The following is a 25,178-nucleotide window of genomic DNA, read 5'->3' as shown; positions in this document are numbered from 1 at the left end:
GGATTCCGGTACATGAACAGCTGACGCCAGGTTTCTTAACAAGCTTAATCAGCAAGTTCCCTTTCTGTTGGTTGCTCGACTTTGTCTCGAGACAGAATGGGGTTTGAACTTGAGAACCTATCATCTCTGACTTGAATTTTAAAAGGCCAATGAAGTTGGCAAATGGCATGAGCATGCCAATCTCCGGAACGTACATACTGGTATAAAAGGAAGATGGCGTGCCCCATTCATTCACCTTTTGTTCTTCGGAACCTGCAACGCTACATGCTGAGCAAATTCATCTTTGACAGCGAAATACTGCTGGATTTACGACGAATGCAGCGGATCGTCCCCTCTCTGCGACTTTCCCCTGGGCATTTCGGCAGAGGTGTCTAAAAGAGCAAGTTTCCTTCTCCACAACGTGTCTCTCGACATGACTCGCCACTGTGCTCGTGGATGCGGCGGGCTCATCCTGGACAGGGACACACATGATACCTGCATCACATGTTTGGGTCTCCGGCATGCTGAGGTAGCGTTCGTGGATACTGCCTGCCCGTACTGCGAGCAGATGAGTATCAAGGTGTTGCGGTAATGGGTGTCTGTATTCTGTCTGAATGCAGCCACCACCTCGTCTGCTTCCCAATCGACGACGTCTGCCGCTTCGGTGCAGCCGTCCGTCTCGGCGAGCAGCGAGGGTGATATGGGGGTTCCCATGGACGTTAATCCGTCAGCCACTGGCTCGCGGACCATTCGTACCCGATCAGGCTCGCCTAACCCGTCCTCACGAGACGGCACAGAGGATGAGCTGTCTGTCGCGGCATCAGAGGGCGATTTGCTGGCATCAGACCCGGATGATTCACTGGAGCTCCCTCCCTCGGGTGGTCGAGCCCAGGACGAATCAGACGTGGAGATGTCGGCCATGTTTGCCTGGGCCGCCGTGGGCATCGGGTTGCAGTGCACGGCACCGCCATCCCCTCAATGCTCGTGGCTGGATGCGTGGTATGTAGGCGCTGGATGCGACTTCAAGCACAAGGCGTATCAGTACAAGGTCCTGCCCTTTGGTCTGGCCCTGTCCCTGTGAGTCTTTACGAAGGTTGCAGAAGCCGCCCTTTCTACGGACAGGAGTTCCGCTTGGGCAGGTCTTGAGATGCGTCGTGGTTACAACGGACGCCTCCCTGCATGGATGGGGTGCTGTGGTTGAGGAGAGACCCCTCTCATATGATTGTAAAGTGCTTTGGGTGTACAGCAATACACAGAAAAGCGCTATACAAATGCCTCATTCATTCATTCATTCTGTGCGCAACGGGCATGCAGTGTCGGGTCGTTGGACGGGCCACCGCCTGCATTGGCACATCAACTGCCTAGAGTTGTTGGCTGCTTGGCTTGCTCTGAAGAGGTTCCAGCCCCTCATTCAGGACAAGCATGTGCTGGTTCATTCAGACAGCATGACTGCTGTGGCATATATCAATCACCAAGGTGGCATTCGCTCACGGCAGATGTCACAACTCGCCCGGTGCCTCCTCCTGTGGAGTCAGCAGGTGGTGAAGTCCCTGTGGGCCACACACATCCTGGGCGACCTGAACCAGACAGCCGCCGTGCTCTCTCGTCAGGTCATGCTTCGCGGAGAGTGGTGACTCCACCCCTGCGCAGTCCAGCTAATTTGGGAGCTGTTCGGGCAGGCACAGGTGGACCTGTTCGACTCCCTGGACACCACCCATTGCCCGCTTTGGTATCCCTGACCGAAGCCTCCCTCGGCACGGATGCCTTAGCACAGTGGTTCTCAAATGGGGGTACGTGCACCCCCAGGGGTACTTTGGGGTACTGCAAGGGGTACGTGAGAGAAACTGACATTTAAGAATAAATCATGAAAATCAAGTAAATTATGATAATAGTATTTTTATATGAAATTAGGACTACACAAAGATGCATTAAAAATAAATTCATCCATTTAAAATGCATTTCAATTTATTAGAGTTATTTATTGAGACCCGGACCCGGAATCAGGAGCAGTGTCTGGGCGCGAAATAATGTAAGTGGAGAGGTTGCGATAAAATGGACAGGTGGCTTCTTAAAAGAGGACAAGCTCCTCCAACAGAAGACGAACATGCTAAAAAGAAGAAAAAAACAGAGCTTAAAAAATACCGCCAGTTTCGTGATGAATACATAAGGATGGGATTTACATCTACTTCACATAACCCTCCCTCAGCACTGTGCTTTTTATGCGGTGAGCTGTTAGCTAACAGCGCAATGAAGCCAGCTCATCTTCAACGGCATCTCCAGACTAAACACCCAAATCAGGTTGGTAACTCACTGGAGTTTTTCAGAAGAAAATTTCGTGAATTTACATCATGCCAAGAGAACATGAAAAAGGCCACAAGTGCATCAGCAAAAGCACTCGAAGCATCGTATGCTGTATCTTTACTTTTGGCGAAAGCTAAAAAGCCATTTAGCCTGGCTGAGGAATTGATAATTCCTGCTGCAGCTGTGCTCGCTGAGACCATGCTGGATAAAACAGCAGCAGACAAGATCAAAACTGTACCGCTGTCAAATGACACCGTTTCGCGTAGAATTGACAAGATGGGGACTGATATAGTTAAGCAACTGGTGGATAAACTCAGGGCTGGAGAATCATTTTCACTTCAATTGGATGAATCGGTTGATGTCAGCGGACAGGCACAATTGGTTGCTTTTGCGAGATATGTGGATACCAGCGACATTCGCGAACACATACTTTTTTGCAAAACACTGGAGGGGAGAACAACCGGACAGGATATTTTCAACGTTGTTGATTCGTTTTTATCAGAACATGAAATCAGTTGGAAATCCTGTACCAGTGTGTACACTGACGCAGCAGCGGCAATGACAGGTCGTATCAAAGGCCTCATCGCGCACATAAGGCAGAAGAATCCTGACATCCTGTGGACACACTGTGTTATACACAGAGAAGCCCTGGCATCAAAGAAGATGAGCCCAGAGCTTAATTCCGTGTTGAATGATGCTGTCAAGGCAATAAACTTCATAAAGTCGCGACCACTGAATGCACGTCTGTTTCGGAGATTATGTGATGACATGGGATCTGAACACACCGAACTCCTTTTACACACCGAAGTCCGCTGGCTTTCGAGAGGCAAAGTACTGAATAGGCTGTTCGAGCTGCGAAATGAGGTATGTTGCTTTTTGTCAGACAATGCGTCCCCTCTTGCCACTTTGTTTAAGGACAATAATTGGATTGCCAAACTAGCGTATCTAGCAGATATTTTTACTAAACTGAACGAGTTGAATCTCAGTCTGCAAGGCAGGGACACTACGATATTGAAACTTTATGACCGAGTTGGTGGTTTTCTCAAGAAAGCAGAGCTGTGGAAGAGACTGTCTGCAGAGGGCAATTTTAGCTGTTTTCCTCAGTTTGATAGCTTCGTCGTAGGTGAGAATATGGAGAGAGACACAGTAAAAGCATTTCTGGATGGACATTTAGCTAACGTGATTTCTAGTTTCAAATCATACTTCCCTGATGTAAGAGAGAAGTCTGAGCAACTGGATTGGGTTAGAAACCCCATTTACACTTTCCCAAAGCAACCGTGTCACGCTACCTGTTCACCTGAGGGAGGAGCTATTGGATTTATCCACAGACCGTGGGTTGCAGACTACTTTTGAAAACTGTTCCCTGACAGAGTTTTGGGTGTGTGTGAGGCGAGAGCACCCTGAGCTAGGGAAAAGTGCTTTGGAACACCTACTCCCATTTGGCTCTACCTACCTCTGTGAAACCTCATTTTCAGCAATGACTCAAATAAAAACAAAACAGACTTTGCCTTGAAAATAGTCTGATAACAGCAGTAGCTTCCCTGCCACCAAGAATGTCAAAGATCTTAAGAGAAGGACAGGCCCATGTATCCCATTGAAAGGATCACTGACAAATTGACACAAATGGGCATACTAGACTTGTATAGAGACATTTACGAAAACTGAACTGTTAGTTAAAACACACTGAAACTTAGTTGAAACACATTGAAAAAAAAATTACTGTTGAAAAAAAATGAAAAATCACAATGAACTTTTACTAAACTGAAAAACATTGATTTACCTTTAACTGTTATGCCTAATACTTAATACTTAAACCTGCTCGGGGGCATCAGATATAATGACTGTCTGACTCTCATTTCACTGTATTTTAAAGCAAAATGTTGTTGTCTGGTCAAGGGGTACTTGGCTTGAAAAAATCATAAAAAGTGGTACTTAAGCCAAAAAAGTTTGAGAACCACTGCCTTAGCACACAGCTGGCCGCGGGACAAGCGGAAGTACGCCTTCCCCCCAGTGAGCCTCATTGCACAGGTCCTGTGCAAGGTCAGGGAAGAGGAGCATCACTTGATGTACAGCACTTGCTGTTATTTGCGCCCTACTGGCCCAACCAGACTTGGTTTTCAGACCTAGTGGCTCTGACGACAACTCCCCCCTGGCCGATTCCCCGGATGAAGGAACTTCTTTCTCAGGGGAAGGGCACGGTCTGGCACCCAAGACCAGACCTCTGGAAGCTTCACGTCTGGCTCCTGGATGGGACGAGGAGATCCTGAGTTGCCTGCCACCTGCGGTTGCTGATACTATCTCTCAGGCTAGGGCTCCAGCCACTAGGCGTCTATACATCTTTAAGTGGTGCCTCTTCTCATTCTGGTGTGCTTCTTGAGGAGAAGTCCCGCAGAGATGTGCGATCAGAGTCGTGCTGTCCTTCCTCCAAGAGAGACTTGAATACAATCTCTCCCCTTCCACGCTGAAAGTGTATGTAGTTGCTATTGCCGTTCATCACAATCCAGTCAGTGGTAAGTCACTCAGTGGTACATGCCCAAGGTTCCAACCACTCCCTTCCTGGACCAGGTGGTGAACCTGCAGGCGCTCCCCATTGGGGAGGAAGACCCAACCCTTTCCGTGTTGTGTCCAGTACGCGCCTTGCGCCTCTACTTGGACCGCACACAGAGCTTTAGAAGCTCTGAGCAGCTCTTTGTCTGCTTTGGAGCTCAGCAGAAAGAGAGGGTTGTCTCCAGACAGAGGTTGGCGAACTGGATCGTGGACGCCATCACTACGGATTACCGATTTCAAGATTTCCCTGGCACTGGCTCAGGGAGCCTCTCTGGCAGACATCTGCAGACCTGCGGGTTGGGCTATGCCCAATACATTTGCACGATTCTACAACCTTCGTGTAGAGCTGGTGTCAGCCTGTGTCCTGCACGGTACAACAGATAGACTGGCAACCGGCTGGGCATACGCCTGCGAAAGCACCTTCGCCCCTCGGGTGAGTCAGTGTGCTATTCTAGCCTCCCTGCTTCCCTTCTCGGCGAAGCACAGGCATTCCCATCCATCACTAAGCACTTCTCCAGCAAGTAGCCGGGCGGATCGGCTCCCTGCCAGGCCTGGGTTCGGTAGAGTTTCCTTCCTTCCTGTCCTTCATGCCTCCCAGGTTCCTCAGCACAAAAGTTGAATGAATGGGGCACATCATCTTCCTTTTATACCCGTATGTACAGGGCGGATATTGGCATGCTCATGCCATTCGCCAACTTCATTGGCCTTTTAAAAGTCAAGTCAGAGATGATAGGTTCTCAAGTTCAAACTCCATTCTGTCTCGACACAATTTTTTTATTTATTTATGAATCAACTTTAGCACAAATCAGCACAAATTAGTTTCATAGTCATCTATGCTGATCTGTTTAGCAGAGCCTCCATAACCAGGACAAACAATTTTACTTTATGTGTATTGGATATTGTAGCAAATAATAATTACATTTGTTAAATAATACATTATGGTTAGAATTTGTGTTAGGATATCACACGGGGACACCTGTGTGAGTGCACAGTAGAGGTCTTCTCGGGTCCAAAGATCTTTACCCAACCCGAAATGACCCGAATCACTTTTTACCCGAACCCAACGTGCATAAATATTTTTTTAAAGAAAGACTCGACCAGAAACAGACCCCAATAAAGTTAGACTCGTGTCCGACCCGAACCAGTGTCATATTTTTTCAAACCCGACTGGACCCGAATGTAAACGTCTTCGACATATGTGTGTCTGCAGCCCCGCACTCACCAGCCTGACCATTGGAGGTAGGCTACAGAAGCAAATCCCAGTGGCCTGGTAACCAGTTCGTCTCACTGCTCCGTTTATTTTCATTTTATTTATGGATTAGCTCATATTTTGTGTTATTGTGATTTCAGAATTTGTCTTTCAGTTGTAACCAGTGGATATGAAAAACTAAATTGATAGGGCAATAAATCTTTGCTCCTCTTGTTGCACTTGGCAACTCTGGCAAATGGCACAACAGAAAACTCAGGATAAAGACGGAAACAATATAAATACGCAGCTTGATCCAGTTTTCTTGATTGACAGGTCTGGCTCAACGTAAATTAGCCTACCATTAGCCACACGATGTCATGAGGGGCTTGGCAACTGCACGCACACACAATCGACACACTGTTTATGTACATGACAGTTCTTGTCCTCTTGGGTCTATTCAGCAAAAATGTATTTATTTTAAATTACCCGAGACCCAAAGACACTAATATTATACCCCGACCAGTGTCCGAGGCACCCGTTAATCTTTTAGATCCGAACCCGCTCGGGTCTCTTTTAGGAGATGGAATATTTAATTACTCGCAGCTCTTGTTTGGCAGCGGAGCGCGAGCTAAGTTTTACTTTCGCTGTTGCATTTTTATAGTCTTGTGTTAATGCAGGGCTGTCCAAAGTCAGTCCTGGAGGGCTGGTGTCCTGCAAAGTTTAGCTTCAACCCTAATCAAACACACCTGAACAGCTAATCAAGGTCTCACAAAGCAGACTAGAAACTTCCAAACAGGTGTGTTGCGCCAAGTTGGAGCTAAACTCTGCAGGACAGTGGCCCTCCAGGACCGACATTGGACACCCCTGTAAGGGTGTTGAAGGAGACTCATCTCTAAGTTACCGCATTGTCCGTCTATTTAAAAAACTGTGTCTTTGCTCCACATTGACACGACATAATAATGCAAGTAAATAAACGCCTGACAGAAATGACACATGCTGACGTGTATTGGGATTTACTCATGCGCAGTAATTTACATGGATGTAAGCATTTTCAGACGTTTCAGTGTGAATGGGCAGCGTTTGAGAAACGCTTGAAAACGCTAGTGTGGATGAAGAGCGTTTGGGAAACGCTTGAAAATGCTAGTGTGGATGAAGAGCGTTTTGAAAACGAAAACTCAGTTTTCAAATGAAAACGCACTAGTGGCCAGGATCTAAGACTTGTAAAACTGTACTACTAATTTGCATGTAATTAAATTAATCAAAAGAATGAGACCATTCTGGCAAAGTGAGTTAAATAAATAAACTGCCTATTTGGCCAAACTGAATTGTAAAAACATTTGCTATAATGTGCAGTATGCACTTCAAGAAGTTACAAACAACCTGAAGAGAAGTATCTATACGCTTTCCATTCATCTAGGCTAGTGTCTACTTTCACTCATTTCAGTTTAATGTACAGACTGCAGAGACAACATAAAGAGTAATTTCCACAAAGAGTGTAGACATTGCAGCTTTTGTAAAAAGAGTTTGTTAAGGGACTAACTGCGCAGGGGCTAACAGCCAAACCCTGAACATTTATTTCTGAGATTATAATTATGGGGGACTTTTTTGTCTTAGTATTAGTAAATGTAAGTAAATGTATAAGTAATTCATATTTGCTCAGGCAGGAGAAGAGCAGATATATTAGGTCCAGGTGTGAACTCATACAGACACCAGTCTTGTCCCTCCATCTCAGCTGCTTTACAAGGGCAACCAATTTTACCTTACCTAGCCCGTCCTACTTTCTGCCCTCCTGGACTAGTGCTATTTAACAACTTCAATTTCAAACCTAATTTAGCAGTGTTTTATAGAACACTGTAAAAGGGCACATCAGACCATTTAATCATGGCTTTATTTAATAAATCACAATATATAAAATGGATTCAAAATCCTCTTTCCAAATGACATCTGAACTGTTGTATCAGAATCAGAAAGAGCTTTATTGCCAAGTATGTTTGCACATACAAGGAATTTGTTTTGGTGACAGGAGCATCCAGAACACAGAAACAGCAACAACAGTACACAGAGACCATAATACAATAGAATACAGTACACAATGATTTAAATAAGGGCCTGTGGGTATAAAAAATTAAGAAATACAATACAATAAACATAAAATAAAGATAAAGATATAGAGAGTATCAGTGCAGTGCAGACAGAGCTACAGTAGTTTGAACGGTATTTAGTCCTATTAATGTTATTCAAGATACATGTTGTGGCCTCGAAGATCCAGTGGCACATCTACATGGCCACTCTCCAGCTCCACAGGGTACGCTGCCCAGGACATAGAGTCCTGCGGGACCATTACTCCACCCCTCGCATAAATAACCATGGATTACTGTCAAATCTAATCCCTCGTCATCTCTTCTCTATATCTTTCTTTCCATCATCTCTCTAATGCATACTCACACTTTCCATCTCTATCTGCTTGACCACTATTTTAGTCTGAACCAGCAAAAACCAGATTTGGAAATATGGGTCCTTCGGGACTACTACAGGCTGCTGTCACAGGGAAACTCAATTTTACAATAGCTATAAAATAAAGAAACATTTATTGTCTAAAATTATTTGAAATAGATAAATATATCTGATTAAATCTGTTTTTAAGATTTAATCATAAAATCGTTTTTTTATTTATTCCAGGGAATATGACTTATGTATGTAGCTGGCTATACTGTAAACCTGAGCGAAAAATAAGCAGACTCTGGTCTTTTACTGCTCAGTGTTTGTGAAAGTGGGATTACAGGATATTCAAAGCCTCTCAAAATCATCAAACTACAGACAGATGTGGTGGGCTATTCGTGCATGTTCTAGAGTCCAAAGTACCTTTTACAGTAAATGTATGCATAGGTTTTTTGGGTGAATAACAGATGACTTTTAATAAATGGATGGAGTGTCCAAAAGTGTGCGTTTGTGTTTGCGTGCGGAGTCTAGCGGATATCTAAACTGTGGTCCAGTTAAGCAAAAAGCCCAAGAGAGGTAAAAAAACACATTATAAAAACTCAAGTTAAGCAACTATTTGAGTGCAGGGGACCGTTACAAAACAGTTCAAGTCTCTGTGCTCTGTGCGTAGGCACATTATGAGGTTATGTGTATTTGTGTATGAAATTAAAAGAGATAAAAATGCTCTAGCTTCAATATATTCTGCCCATAACCCTCCATTTAGATGACTGCCGTCTTTGTGAAAGAATCTTTCTCATTCTTCTTGTTAACAAACTGGCACTGTAGAGGAATTTACCTCTGTAAGTGCCAGTAACCGTGTCTGTCTAAATCCACGGCTCTTCAAGGCACACTCAGACACACGTGGCACTACCACACAAGGAGAACGGAGTCCTGCAAGAGCTTCAAACATTCTTAGTGCGTGTGTATGGATATGTAGGTGTGCCTCTAAGCATGTATGAAACTTTGAGTATAATACTGTGACGAGGGAGGCATGACGAGAGCCGTGGGAGGAAGAAGCGAGGCCGGGACGCGATTGATAGAGTGTCAGCTGGGCGTCATTCCGTCCTCATATCTCTCACGGAGGAGCGGAAGCATAAAAGGACGAACGGCAGGAGAATACAGCGAGAGAGGACCGGGCCCGGACATTAGTTAAGTTTTGTTTTGTTTTGTTTATGTTCGTGTTGCCGGCAGTCGTCCGCGAGGGGCTGCCGGCTTGTTACTTTTGTGTTTATGTTTGTGTGGCCGGCAGTTGTCCGTGAGGGGCTGCCGGCCGGTTTTATTGCTGTTTACTGTTTATTTATTTTGAATTAAAAATGTTTGATTGTTCGCCGGTTCCCGCCTCCTTCCTTCCGTTTTATTGAGCTATATTACAAATACCTATGGTGCTTTGATGAATTTGGTTACTTTCCTTCTTGTCCACATACAAAGAAGAAACATCCATCAGCCTCTACATACCCTGATAGCAATAGACTTCGGGGCGGATCCGCCTTCAAGTCGCCTGGTCCGCTGTACTCTCAGATTCAATTCGGCCACACGCACAGAATATGCCCCGCCTCCGCACAACGCACTGTCAACTCGCGGACTCGCAACTGACGCTGGGCGAATTCTCTGACCGAACGCGCCTTTTTTAAACCGTCACAGTATGGCGTTATTATAATGACAAATGTCGCGAGCGCATTATTACAAGGCGAGAGCGCATTCTTGTCATACGAGCGCGCGAATCTCTCCGCTCGCACGCCGATTTCCTTTGCTCGTGCACAAAACTGGACGCGCGCTTTCAACTATACGCTGCTCTCTTATGAATTTTCTCTCCTCTCGCTCAGTGAGCGTGTGCGCACTCAAAATGCGTTCCGTGCGTCCACGAATCCTTTGGTACTCTTGCTCTCGAGAGGTCCTCCTGTGTGTTCCAGGCATTATAGGCTGTCAAAAGTAGTCAACCAATCAAATGCGTTCCGTGCGTCCACGAATCCTTGGTACTCTTGCTCTCGAGAGGTCCTCCTGTGTGTTCCAGGCATTATAGCTGTCAAAAGTAGTCAACCAATCAGGGATAGGCTTCCACGGCGGGCCAATGAAAATGCGACCTCTTAACTACAGTAGGCCTAATTGTTAAAAATGCTTGATGAAGAGTTGTTTTTCGTGTTCTTTTCTACAAAAGTGTCATGTTAATGTGTAATTCTTGTAAAATAGTATATTGTAAATTGCTGAGTTTCATTCTTATAAAATCTTTTAATATATAAACTTTTAATGAGTGGATTCTTGCGTGTGGGTAGGTGGGTGGATGGGGGGCACCATGAGGTCTTAATACGCCTCTGGATCCACCACGTTCTCAGGTAACAATTTTAATATATTTGATGCAACATTATTAATCAAATGTATATTATAAATGAACGGTAAGGGAGCGTTTGGTATATTGCATAGAAGTTCAGTTTTGCCCTGAACTTCTGGAACACTGAATGCAGAACACTTACAGTGTCGTGTCTGCAAACGCATTAAATGCATAACCAAATAGGTATAGAATATTATATGATATTTCCAAATGCTCCAGTGCTATTATTGTTTTGATATGTACCGTTACTTGTAGTAAATATTATTTTAGAATAAAGCTAACTTAAGACACCAATCTAAATTGTTCGGTAATCAATTTAGTACTATTTTGACAATACTATGTTTAGTGTAGGACATGCATGAGGACCACATGAACTTGAGGGTGTTGGCCTGTTTTGTCTGAATAACATGGTAGTTAAACTGATGTTTATATGTAGCCTACAAAGCATCCTAATGCCCCGTTCATTTCTAATACACATTTGACTAATAATGTTGCATCAAATATATTAATATTGTTACCTGAGAACGTGGTGGATCCATCTGCTTCGTTGAAAACGTCGAGTCACTTTCAACCAATAAGATGCCATGTAAAAGGTCGCATTTTCATTGGCCCGCCGTGGAAGCCTATCCCTGATTGGTTGACTACTTTTGACAGCCTATAATGCCTGGAACACACAGGAGAACCTCTTGAGAGCAAGAGTACCAAAAGATTCGTGGACGCACGGAACGCATTTTGAGTGCGCACACGCTCACTGAGCGAGAGGAGAGAAAATTCATAAGAGAGCAGCGTATAGTTGAAAGCGCGCGTCCAGTTTTGTGCACGAGCAAAGGAAATCGGCGTGCGAGCGGAGAGATTCGCGCGCTCGTATGACAAGAATGCGCTCTCGCCTTGTAATAATGCGCTCGCGACATTTGTCATTATAATAACGCCATATCACAGTCACTTAATCCATCTCCTCACACAGTGCAAACGCTGGAGCTGGCAGGTCGGTGAGGATGGAACACGGTAAGAATAGTTAAAATATGCTTTATTTGTACAGTTACGTAGCCAGTAACATTACTGTTGATTGCTTTGCTTGATGTTTTTAATTCTGAAGTGATTTTTGCAAGCCAAGTTTCAGCACATTGTCATTAGCTTTTTGAGTAAAAGCTTTTTGGACGGAATGTCTTTATCTCTCTAGGAGGTGGGGTGATTCAATCGGATTTTAATCCAACCCTGAGCGCATGTTTTCTCCCCTTTCCAGTAAAATAGCAGGCGAGATAAACTGATGTTTGGCCTAACGTTAACGTTACCTGTTTTTTTTACACTGAACTTCTGGTATAGTTTGAGTCTTTTGTTAATATTTTGACATATATTCTCCACCTCCCCATGTAATGTTGTTTCAGATAATTTTCATATCATATTAAATCTTAAAATACTGCGCGCGCGTGTGTTCTGTTGTGTGTGTGTTATTTTGCAGCTTACAGCTCATTCAAGTGCCACTGGTCTTGCAGTATTTCATCTTTTCCAAACAACCGAGTAAAGTAAGATTTGATACTGTTTTAAACTTGATTTAGACAGCTATTTTGTCAAAATACTAATAATGGTCCACACTACAGCTTTTAACATGTAATAAATGTGCAATTTCAAAAGATTTATACCAATAATTTAAAGTTAAAAGTTTTTAGGTTTATAAACTACTTCGTAGTTTAAAAACCCACTTGTATCAGTAAACTTTAGTTCTGGTAGACTAATTATTTCATGTCATATTAAGATATTAAATCATATTAAGATACTGTGCGTGTGTGTTCTCTTGCAGTTTACAGCTCATTCAAGTGCCACTGGTCTGTTTTTGGAGAATTTCATCTTTAAGGTACGTATGTAAACTTTGCCTACAGACTTAAAAAGAACACGGAGGTTCACAACTCGCATGCAGTTCTGTTTATTAACGGCTAGAGCTCCAAAAGTTACATAGTGTACCTATAAATGTCAGATTGTACACTCTTGTTTTTAAAGACAGTGGTTATGTGTATCCTTAAAAAAATCTGGTATCTCCTATGTGATTTCATGAATTTGTTTAATGAAAATTTGCTTGTGAATCACAGGTGCTGTGAGAAAGAGCCATGTCTCCTGTGCCGCCACTGACATTACAAAACACGTAATACGGTGGTTCAACTTGGCAGCAGATAGGGGAAACTCAAGGAGCCGTCCCACTGTCAGCACCCAACAGTAGCGTTTCGGTGTTTCACAGTTAACTTCTGTGTTTTGAAGTGTTCGTTTAACAGTTAAGTAGTAACAGTTGAGATAAAGTTTACTACTTTAAATAGTTTTGTTTCTATTCATCTTCAAAAAACCCAGTTTCCACACAAAAAAATAAGAAGTGCAACATTAATAAGAATAAATGTTTCTTGAGCTACATTAAAAAAGTGTTCTTTTTCATTAAATAAAAAATGTTCTTTGGACAATTTATGGTTGCATTTCATTTTCTGTAATACCTATTAATTGTATACATAAATAATTGTTACTGGCTAAAATGGCTGAATTTTGATTTACAAGTTTTGAATGATTTCATCATGTTTTATTAATAAAGGCAGGCATATTAAATATTACAGAGCAATCCAGTCTATCCAATGTCGGTCCATTAGATTTGAAATATTTCTTTAGCTAGTTTTGACCAGAATACTAGTTTTAAATGAGGGATCTGAAAGGTATCCAGACAGAATGACCAGATCGGATACTGTGGCGGATCAGCTGCTTTATAAACGGGTCCTGATCGGATCCGTGGCGGATCAGCTGCTTTATAAACGGGTCCTGATCGGATCCGTGGCGGATCAGCTGCTTTATCAGCGGATACAGGGCGGGTCTGCCCCAGATCTGGTCCGGATCCGCAATCCTTATTTGTTCCGGATCCGCTGCGCTGTGCAAGTGGACTCCATTCCGGACCCGTTTTGCGCCTCCGTTCCGGAGCTTGTGACACTTCCGGGGCGGATCCGTTCCGGAGTCAGTTTGCTATCTGGGTAGTAAATACCACTCTAAACCAAAGACATTTAATTTCATAGGCATTCTGTTGCCACTCCTTTTCTTTACCCTCTAACTTTCTCTTTTTATCCATTTAGTCCTGTATCCAACTTGTAATTATTCTCATTCTCTTTTTTCGTCTCTTAAATGCTAGAAGTTTGGACGAACTTGCCAGTGAGACGAAAGCTAAAAAACTGCTTTCATTAATTATTATTCCCACTATAGCACTGAAAACTAGCTCAATTGGTAGCTAAAGAGCTAGCTATATAAAGAAATGTAAAACCCAAACAAATTAACCCTGATCTGTACAAAATTTTGCACTTTCTCTACCTCGCGTTGCTTCTCCATCTGCCTTTCTCACATCCAGTCTATCTGTCTCTCTCTTTTTGTCTCACTCCCATTGTGCCATCTCTTTCTCCCCCTTCTCACCCCTCCTTTCACTCATTTTAATCCTTCCTCAAATTGAAGGGTGGGGGGGGGGTGGTAGCTAACTTCCCATTCAACAGTTTCTCCCAAAATCTATTTTTGTACACACTCTTAAACCCTATTCCCACGGGATTAGTATTATCTGGGGACCGCATGCGATTTAGAAATTACCTACCCACATCTGTATTTCATGTGGCGCATTCACACGGGATAAGTGAAGCCTGTAATTTTACTCAAATTTACGGATTTATTTCCTGGATATGATGGCAGGGCTTTGCGTATTTTGTATAGCCTATAGTTGTATGGTGTTTAATGATATATGACCATACCTGTCAGCATTTGAGACCGGACAGATCACCGCGATCGCGGGTCTCACGTGTTACGAGAGTTTCCATGAGAAATTACAAAACGGGAGACTCCTGGCCAAAACAACAGTGTTGGCAGGTATGGATTAGGGATGTGTTCTACGACTAATTTGACAGTCGTTTAAACGAAAGTTTTGTAACCGTGTAGTCGACTAGTCTAAAACTAAGAATGGCCCAGAAGGCGGTCTAAAACTTTGCGTAGGGCCTATGTAATACATTTTAAAGACTAAAGAATGTAGGCTATTAATCAAACTGTTCATATCCAATATTTAATGTATAAAACAGGCATATGTGTTCCACTTTCCTTACGTTATGATCATTAATATTTCTACATTTGCTGATGAGCCAACCCTGACTGGCAGAGGTGGGTAGTAACGCGCTACATTTACTTCGTTACATTTACTTGAGTAACATTTTGGAAAATATCTACTTTTTAAGTAAAATTAAAAGTGTGTACTTTTACTCTTACTTGAGTAAATTTCTAATAGAAAATCTGTACTTTTACTTCGTTACATAACTTACATTGCGTGACGTTCCTTCGTTCCTTCATTTTAAAATATGCTTTTTAAAACGCGTTGTATATTTCAAGGTTGTCGTCTCTTTTTACGGGCATTCCCGAGTGATCAATTCTTTTGAGTCGATTCTTTTGAAAGCATTAATTGAACAATGGGCAAAACCATTCATAGGCTAATGAATCAGTTCAAATGATTTGTTCAGTTCGCAGCACGATCTGAATCATCTGAAGCAGGATTACTCACTCCTTGTAGGGCGAAATTTAAGAAGACGCAGAACACAAAGAGCGTTGGATGAAGTGGATATTAATCTATATCTATACAATCAAAACTGCAAATGTGTCATATTGTTTGCCAGCAATCAGAGGTGGGTAGTAATGCGCTACATTTACTTCGTTACATTTACTTGAGTAACATTTTGGAAAATATGTACTTTTTAAGTAAAATTAAAAGTGTGTACTTTTACTCTTACTTGAGTAAATTTCTCATAGAAAATCTGTACTTTTACTTCGTTACATAACTTACATTGCGTGACGTTCCTTCGTTCCTTCAATTTAAAATATGCTTTTTAAAACGCGTTGTTTATTTCAAGGTTGTCGTCTCTTTTTACGGGCATTCCCGAGTGATCGATTCTTTTGAGTCGATTCTTTTGAAAGCATTAATTGAACAATGGGCAAAACCATTTGAATAGGCTAATGAATCAGTTCAAATGATTTGTTCAGTTCGCAGCACGATCTGAATCATCTGAAGCAGGATTACTCACTCCTCGTAGCGCGAAACTTAAGAACACGCAGAACACAAAGAGCGTTGGATGAAGTGGATATTAATCTATATCTATACAATCAAAACTGCAAATGTGTCATATTGTTTGCCAGCAATGATAAATGCCCGCCATATGCGCGCACCCGCGCGACCTGTTCGTCAGACACAGCAACATGCGCGTTACCTGTCAGACACAGAGACGTGGGCTTGCAGAAATATACATTTGAAGAACAGAAGGAAGAAAACTTGTTGATGGGCGTGTGGTTCACTGTTTAATGTTTGTTTACAAGTAAGAGCGTTTCACAACACACACGTGACACAACACGAGAAAACACGAGCTTTGTTCAAAAATGCGTATTTCATTTAAGAGAGCACTGCAGATGTTCTAGATCATCTTAGGAAATGCTCTAAGTTTAGTTCATGCTTTAGTTTGACATGGTCTATTATTCTAAATAACTACATTGACATCAGGACTAGATGAAATGTACAGAAATGCTTGTCTCTTCTGTGTTTGTCTATTCTTTAGTCTCACTAGTATATTGCAAAGATATCCGCTTATGATAATTAAAAATATTGATTAAAATGTCATATTAAAATATTGGCGTTAATATAAATTTTATGTAGTAGGCCTATATAATCAGATACAAAGTAACTAAGTAACTAGCTACTTGAGTAGTTTTTTCATTGCATACTTTTTTACTTTTACTCAAGTAATTTTTAAAATAGTGACTTTTACTTTTACTTGAGTAACAATTTCTCTAGTTACTTGTACTTTTACTTGAGTAAAGATTTTGGCTACTCTACCCACCTCTGCTGACTGGATCGTTTTAGCGGCTGCAAGAAGTGACGCGATGAGCATTTGTTTGCTTTGGCTGGTCTGTGCCTGGGCTTAAAATATGTAGCCTATACAAAATACATTTTATTTTCTCCTTTAAATCTGTTTTTTCGGACTCTAATTTGATTACTATAATTTAATTGAACTTTTATATAAAATTTTAGTAAAAGTGTGTCTATTACACTGAAGTCATGAAACTTAAAATGTTTAACAACAATTAATTAAAGCTTAAAAACGAATGTTTCATTATTTGTTTATTTAAATTATGTTGATTGAAAAAATATTGCTTTTTTAATTATGTCGCAATTTAAGTAGCCTACAAGTTATAATTAGGGTAGGCCTATAGCATATCAACAAAATAGCCTACATTATATAATGTTTTTATTATTTATAAAGAAGAGCAACGTGTGTAAACAAAAAAGCGAATAGAAAGCAATGGACAAAAAGTACAGAACACATCTGATCTCGCGCAGAGCGAATGTAAAAGCCGCTAATAAAGCATTAGCTAATTTATAGAACATACATAGGCTAAACACTTGAGTCCGTGATTAATATTATTTTACATGTTCTTGTTGAGGAAATGCAAGCGTTATACTCGGATGAAAGTCAGCTCTATTTGTGAACAATAACTCCGTCTGAGGAATCTGCGCAAACTCTGCATGGGCACACGCATAACAGTGCTAAGCGATCATGTTTATTCAAGTGCTTTTTTGTGATAAACATTATAATCAAAGAAATTTAAAAGTTCTGTGAATCTAGAAGCTGAGACATTGTCGTCTCAGTTTTATTGAGTGTTCTCAAGATGCATTCACCGCATATACAGTTCATTCTGCCATCAAATAACGTAAATCTCCCTTACGAAAATTGACCATGGTTTTACTACAGTTAAAATTGAAAAACCATGGTTTTGCAACAGTTAAAACCAAAAAACATGGTAACTATAGTAAAATAATGGTTATCACAAAATAACCGTGGTTTTGAAAACCATGTTTTTTGTAAAAACCATAGTAAACGATGGTTACTGTAGTAAAACCATGGTTTTGCCCCAAGTAATCAATGCACCAAAAAACCATGGAAACTACACTTGTACCACAAAAAAAAAACATGGTTAAGTTTCGTAAGGGCTGTCTTTCATGCATTTTAAATATGAACATATTGATAATTATTATTAAGTAATTGTTAAAATAACTGTATGTAGCTTTAGATCATTATCTACTTTTTCGTTTTATGCCTGCATTCCGCACTTCCGTCTGCATTTTCCGCATCGCGCCAAAAAGAACATGATACAGTATGGTTATGCATGGCTCAGTGAAATTATTGTTTTGCCACTTTGATATGACATAGTTTGCGTAAAACCTACCCGTTTTCCTCCTTCAAAACAGCCCCACAACTCATCTTTCAAGTGGTCATTTCTGAGCGTGCTGCAATTGGCACACTGAAAACGCATGCTAGATTTGACCTAAAATTAAAACATTTCATTCCTGATACACTTTTAAAGACTATTAATAATTATTTTATCAAACATATTGTTTTAGTAAGTGATTTAAACGTTTTTTAAACGAAACATTGAAATGGAAGTCACTTAAATTATAACATTTTGTGTAATTTTTTTTAATCGACTGTTGTCACTTACCATTTAAATATGGAGCGATTTTAGTCTCATTAATTATTCACACGTAAAACAAGTACACACATGCGTAAACATGAATACAAACTAATTTACGTGCACAAAGTATAAATATACATTTACAAAAAGCAATTCACGTGCGTAAAACAAAACTATTTTCTCATAAAGTACGTTTCTAGGGCTGCAACGACACGTCGACGTCGTCGATTAAGTCGACTACTAAAATACGTTGCGTCGTATTATTTACGTTTATCTGCTGTAATAGCAGTTTCTGTTCCCGGGCGTGTGTAAGTTAATCAGCAGAACAAAAGAAAGTATAATACACCCAACAAACAGCGATCGAAAGCCTTGGACGCAGTAAGTTAGTGAATGGAAAGAGGAATTCCCCCTAATGTTAAGTTACCACCGGAATGGGATCATCACAGCATGGACACGCAATCACAAACGGAGGGAGAGGGGCACGTAGATGTAGACTTTCATAATAAATTACTTTATTTTAACACTACGCTTTACATTAATGATTTACATTAACGCTATTGTACTAGTGTAAGTTAGTGTATGTGAACCTTTGCAGATTGTGACCCAGCTTAAATTACTCTTAAGCTTCAAAAAGGACTAACTATCATGAAACCACCAATGCACTTTTTATGTCATTCGATAGCTTTACGTGATGAATAAACCAATATAGCATAATTAAGAAACTCTGACCTCTGCTGGTGCTGTCTGTCAATTTCCAGTCAGCATGCGTGTGTACGGTGACGGTCAGGACGTTACTCTTTCCAAGATGTTCCAATGTTTTCATTATTCTTTCTTCATAATGACAAGATGATAGTCTATGGTTTTGTTTATGTGTTAAACATGTAACATATCATCTCTTCTCGTTGTGTTCTAACTATTATTTACTTTGGGGAGCAAAATGATCCCCGGGACTTCAGAAGGAGTAGGTGCCAAAATATGGTAGGTAATTTGCGGGGGAATTTTTACTTTACAAATTACAGACATGGCCGATTCACAAGGGGGGGAAACAGAGCAAGGGAGCGATGAGTTCAAGCTTGCTGAAGCAGAAACACACAAGCAAGGGCATAGACACACACATGCACGGACAAGGCAGCCAAGGAGCGAGACGATGAACAAAAGGATCATTTATTACATGCAGCAAAGGGGGGCTCGCAGTTGTGACCATGTTGGACCAGCATAGTCTTGGCCCCTTCACAACATTCACAGCCAGCTTACTGCATTCCCCCTCGTGCCAATGCCATGCTGACCACTAACTGCGAATCGCCCACTGATGGGCCTGCTTCATTCTCTGTTCTTCATGGCAATATTATCAACTGAAGCTTGGGCTCAGTTAGACTTTAACTACTGTAAGAAAAACTGACAAAACTTTCTCAGATCAGAAGTTTCTACCAATACACCTCAGAGTGTCACCTTCACTTTCAAATGAAAATTCTGTCATCATTTACTCACCCTCTTGTCATTTCAAACCTGTATGACTATTCTTTCTTCTGCAGAACACAAAAGAAAATATTTTAAAGAATGTTGTTAACAGCCCCCATTCAATTGCATTTCTTTTTTGATACAATAGAAGTGAATGGGGGCTGTGCTGTTCTGTTACCAACATTTTTCTAAATATCTTCTTTTGTGTTCTGCAGAAGAAAGTCATGCAGGTTTGAAATGAAAAGAGGGGGAGTAAATGATGACAGAATTTTAATTTTGAAGGGGAACTACTCCTTTAAATTTAAGTTTTTAATTTTTATCTTGCATAATAAGAACTGAACACTCAGATTTAGACTTAAGACTGCACTTCACATACAGTTACTATTCATACACATGCTTAAGGCAATTTACGCAAACATGGTATCACTGAATGGCAAGCAACATCATAGCCACAATCCCATACATATAATTAAGGACATGCATAAGGAACTCAAATATATACAGACCGTAACTAAAAAAACTAAAAAGACTATATTCAGATATTTTAACCCTTCTATAAACATAACTATCGAGGATACTTTAATGTTTTAGGTCTAAGATAAACACTGGAAATTTCTTAAATACATTTTGAAGGATAAATTAAATTTAAGAGGGCAGAGAATGACAAAGGCGGCAGACAAACCAATGGTTACACAATTTGTGGAAGGGAATTTCCCGTAGCTCTCTGATCAGTATTGTTGGCACTGTAATGCCAGACAGGCGGCTTGTGTATCTAGAGACACCAGGTGAATATGAATAAAGGATAAAATGAACCATGGCCTCATAAAGTTTTGTTATTTGTTGTGGAACAGACTGTGCCCTGTTTCCAGTTTATCATAACTTGTTATTGACTAAACTGGAATAAAAGCTGAGATAAAAACAGTACAAATACAGCCACATATGTTGTGTGCTTAAAAAGAAATCAGACACAAAAACAGTAACATATGATATTGTGCTGAAAGAATATACAGACTATGTTGATTTTAGCATTTAATACTGTTCTTAATCAACAACAGTTTGTAATTAGAACTGATCCTACCTGTACCATCTTTACTGCTATTGCTGCTGCCTTGAGGTGTCCGTAGCTCTTCTGACTTGTAGAAGTCAATGCTAGCATATGTGTTGAGGCTTGAAGTGCTACTGCCTGAACCTCCAGTTCCCACGGAGCCTCCTGCAGCCCCACCACCTAGCACAGAGGAAAAGAGACGAGCAGCAGGTGTGTTGACAGCTGCTTGCCCATCTGTGTTAGTGTGGGGGCTTTCCTTGTTAGCCAGGTCCAAGTCTATGTAATTGAGGCCCTGCTCCATGAAGGATGTCTGTGAAGCAGATATGCTAGGTATTCCAGGGTTGATGTACTGAGTTGAAAGTTCTGATGAGCTGTTCCCCCAGAGTATACCATCAAAACCAAGCCGACGGACTATAGCTTGGGTGTGATCAGGGAATGCAGAGAAACATGATGTCGTAGAGCAAGGCGGAAGTGAGGAAGGAGCCTGGAACGTTTCAGAGCAGTGTCGCCGACGACCTTGAGGATCTGCTCGTATTACTTTAGCTCCGTGGTCTGGGTTTGGAACTTTGGCAAAGGGAAAATCTAGCCCCATTCCTAATCCTAGGGTAGGAACTACTGATTCAGGTTGATCTGGCAAAGAGGCTTTTGAAGATGTAGAACTTAAAGTTTTGTCTGACTTCAGGCTAAAGGCCATCTTTGTGTAGTCACCACAAGCTGTAGGTGAATCTCCAGACTGTAGAACTGATGACTTACTGCTTTTTATATGTCCCACTTCAACCTCTGCTTCCTTGCCATTTAGAGCTGTTGATCTATGCTCACCACAGGCTTTAGGGGCTGCTACAGGTGTGATAGGAGGGGTAGGGAATGAGGGAAACCCAAGTGGTGCGAGAGAGATGGGTGAGGGGGAAGGAGAGGCTCCTAACTCCATGTTGACATACTCAGAGGCAGTTGATGGGAGGATGGAGGAGCAATGAGAGAAGGGTAAGAAGCCAGCAACACAAGAGGTTGGCCTAGGTAATGGACGGTGGCCACTAGGTAGAACAGAAGTATCAAGCTTATGTCCTCTGTTTCCATTTCTTCCTGTCTTTATGTTCCTCTCACCCTTGAACTCAATGCTAACATATTCCCCAGGGCTCTTTGGCTCGGAGGGAAGGGGTGTCTCACGAACTCTGGGAAGAGTGTTGGCTTTAGAGTTGTCCACAAACAAGCTAAGTGGCCGACCCCTCTGACCAGAATGCTTAACACCTCCAGACCCTTGTCTTTGCTGCAAGTGGCCCTGATCAGTATCTTTTGCAGTAGCACTTACTCCTCCTTTCACCTTGTCAGCTTTGTCCTCACCTTCACCTAAGCTTTCATTGCTAGCTGAACTGGAGGAGTATGAGGATGATGAAAGGGACAGATGTCGTCCAACAGGTGGTTCCTGATGCCTGGACTTGCTATTACTAAGTCCTCTACCTCCACCAAACCCTCTACCTCCATTAACCAGAAGCTTCCCTCTCCCTTGCCCTTCCTCAAAGTGTGTTGTGGTATTATGTTTGTAGGAACGGGGTAGAGAATAGTATGAGTATACCATCTTGGGTGGAGGCTGCTGAGGATGCAGGTCAGATTGTGTGAAGGGCTCATGTGGTGGTGGTGGTGTGCTATTGGCAGAGCGGGCACTAATAGGTGACATATTCATATAATCGCTGCCAGTGCGGCTATCTGCACTGCTACTGCCAATCCAGGCTGAAGGAACCCCTCGCTGATCTGGCGAACAGCTACTATTGGGAGACATCATCATGTAGCCATCTTTGCCAGAAGGAGGTTGGCGGATCTGCTGGGGGGGTGAAATGCTGTTATTGGGGGTCATGGCCATGTAGTCATCTGCAGGTTTCGATTCGGGATCTGATACTGCTACTGAGAGAGAATGTGAAAGGGATACTGGGGAAGCTGTTACTCCCGGCAACATAGACATGTAGCCATTATCAATTGCTCCATTACCGCCACCAATGCCAGCAGTTCCATCTGTCCCAGCATCACATTTGATGTCTGGCGCTACCTCTAAGTATCCCGTTCCACCCGCTGCTGCTCCAGAATCCTGCCTTGAAGCAAATGACTCTTGGCTGGTGGTACGGGTCATAACTGCATAGTCGTCCTCTTCAAACGCTTCCTCTCCAGCTCGACGGAGGGTTGCCAGTCGCTCTAAGGCCATGGGGGGGAGGGAGGCCCGCTTGCTCATTATCCTACGCTCTGCTTCACATTCCCTACTAGAAGAGCGTCTCAGAACTCTCCTAGTCTGTGGTAATGCATTGTGTGGTAGCTGATGTTTAGATGCCCCTCTCTGACCCATAACAATGTAGTTAGATGCTTCATCCCCAAGAGAATGTCCACCTGAGCTACCCGCAGAACCTGTCTGCATTGTTGGTGTTAGCAGAGAGTGCTCACCAGGGCTTGAGCCATATTCATCTGAGGATCCATAGTCGCTGAGAGAGCCTGAGACAGAGAGCTGCCGGAGAGGTATTCGACTATACACACTACCATTACCACCACTGCTGCCTGTCTCATTTACAGTTCCACAAAACTCAGATGTAGGCTCAGAGCTGGAAGGCAGGTTTGGTGCAGCTGAAGCAACTGGAGTTGAGGTGGATCTCATTAGAGCATGCTGTGCCTTAACTGGGGTTGGAGCTCGAACAGATGCCGATCTCAGTATAGGGGTATTTGAACATGATCCATTGGTGGTAGGACTTGAACAGGACGCACCTACATCATCAGTTTTTCCACCATCACTGGATGTTCGAGTTCTTGGAAAGCTGTGTCGAGGAGTTGGAGAAGTGCTATTGCTATTTCCACCTCCGGTACTTCCTGGTGGTTCAGTCCGTGGACGTCTTGTAAATCCAACCTGGCTAGGTGGTGGGTTTGGGTGATGACGTCGAGATGGAACGCTGATAGGATTTGATGCAGTGGCACCTCCACCTGCTCCTGCAGCAGCTGACTGTGACTTACTACGTTGTCGGAATTCCTCACTCAGGGCCTTCATGGCTTCCAACAGTGTTTCGTGCATATTCTGTGCTACCACAGAATCTTCCACTTGCATCCAAAACTCTCCAGGGCCAGTTACTGCAGACCGGCCGACCTCCACAAAGAAAAAGTTTTCAGAGTGACCACAACGTCTTACATTCATCAGCTGGAGAACAACAGCAGCTGCATCAGAGTTTAGCTTGACAAAGTTCACTGTCTTTTCAGTCAGACAGAGCCGGTAGATACCAACCAAGTTCTTGGCTTGCCCCAGACCTTTAGGCCAAACCTTTACTTGCCAGACCTCCTTGAAGGCAGGACCAGGGGATGGCACTCCATAGTCTTCACCATTTCCACTGTCACATAGTGCTTTACCTGCAGAAAAAGGTATAAGTATAAGCACGGCATATAATAAATGAGCAAATTATTTATACTATGGGTACTTGAATAAGCATATTTGAATGACGTTTTTTTGACTATATCAATTCCACAAACCAAGTTTTTCCTTGTTTTTACATTTCTGAGTAAGCAGAAAAGTGAAAATACTTGTTAAAGAAAGTGCGAAAAAGAGGACAAAGGTCCCTGATAAAGCAGTCAATAAACCATTGCTAATCTGCAAACTTGCTACCATTAGTCAACATTATTAGTCAATAAAATGATTACAAATAATACCTGCATTGGTTGGTTAAAACATGTTAAAACTCTGTCATGTTGGACAGAGAATGCTTTATGTGGGTTCCCAGTACAGAGAATCCACATAAGCACCACATTTTGGGTGAAAAGACCAAAATAAAAAAGGATAAACTATGTTAATAGCCTATAACCCCATAACAAGTAGTTATTTATGTATCAGCGCTCCAACAAAACACAAAATTACCTTCCCAGAAGCGTTTTTTAAACATGCAAATTGTTTAACACAACCCCCCCAACCACACACGTTTCTTCTAGTCTTCCAAAGCCACCCTTACAGGGCTTGTTTAAAATATGTGCACCAGCCTTAACAGCCTAGCATACTTCATAATGTCTGAGGCTCCAAGACAGGCTCCTTTGTTACAGTGTACAGTCATAAATTTTTTAAAAAGGAAACATTCAAATATATCAAATATCAGACAAGAAACTCTCAGATTTTTTCAACAAAGATAAACAGTCATTGGACAAAACTGTAAGGGAACAATGCTAAGGGCAATTAGCTCTCTGAGGAAGAAATAGCTTAATATTGATTTGTTTGGTTTTGCTAAATTATCTTCATACTGACAAAGTATACAATCTCAAACTCCCGGTCATATGTATGAGGGTTTAAAAATTCCTTTTTAAAGGTAAGTTTCCAAAAGCTAACCCAAATCACCAAATAAAAACGT

At 42.0% G+C, this 25,178-nt stretch overlaps 1 protein-coding gene and 1 long non-coding RNA gene across 4 annotated transcripts in view; one reads left to right on the top strand and one right to left on the bottom strand.

The window, feature by feature from the left end:
* The window catches only part of si:ch73-335l21.1 (insulin receptor substrate 1-B), a 90,113-nt gene that overhangs the window by 32,634 nt on the left and 32,301 nt on the right, over positions 1-25,178 (bottom strand). Inside the window, exon 2 of the mRNA XM_057327942.1 lies at positions 20,860-24,195. Within this exon, the coding sequence (XP_057183925.1) occupies positions 20,860-24,195 (3,336 nt within the window). The remainder of the gene's footprint in view (positions 1-20,859; positions 24,196-25,178) is intronic.
* On the top strand, positions 9,323-13,415 carry LOC130550466 (uncharacterized). Of its 3 annotated transcripts, XR_008962424.1 has the most exons (5): positions 9,323-9,642; positions 11,785-11,825; positions 12,280-12,343; positions 12,619-12,672; positions 12,905-13,415. It is a non-coding gene; the product is annotated as an uncharacterized LOC130550466 (long non-coding RNA). The 3 variants fall into 3 exon arrangements; XR_008962423.1 differs by lacking the exon at positions 9,323-9,642 and having other exon boundaries at positions 11,521-11,825; positions 12,905-13,413; XR_008962422.1 differs by lacking the exons at positions 9,323-9,642; positions 11,785-11,825 and having other exon boundaries at positions 11,832-12,343; positions 12,905-13,413.

Source organism: Triplophysa rosa, unplaced genomic scaffold (genome assembly GCF_024868665.1).
Source record: "Triplophysa rosa unplaced genomic scaffold, Trosa_1v2 scaffold344, whole genome shotgun sequence".
Lineage (NCBI taxonomy): Eukaryota > Metazoa > Chordata > Actinopteri > Cypriniformes > Nemacheilidae > Triplophysa > Triplophysa rosa.
Note: the sequence above shows the minus strand (reverse complement) of the source record. Positions and strands in the feature narration are given on the sequence as shown.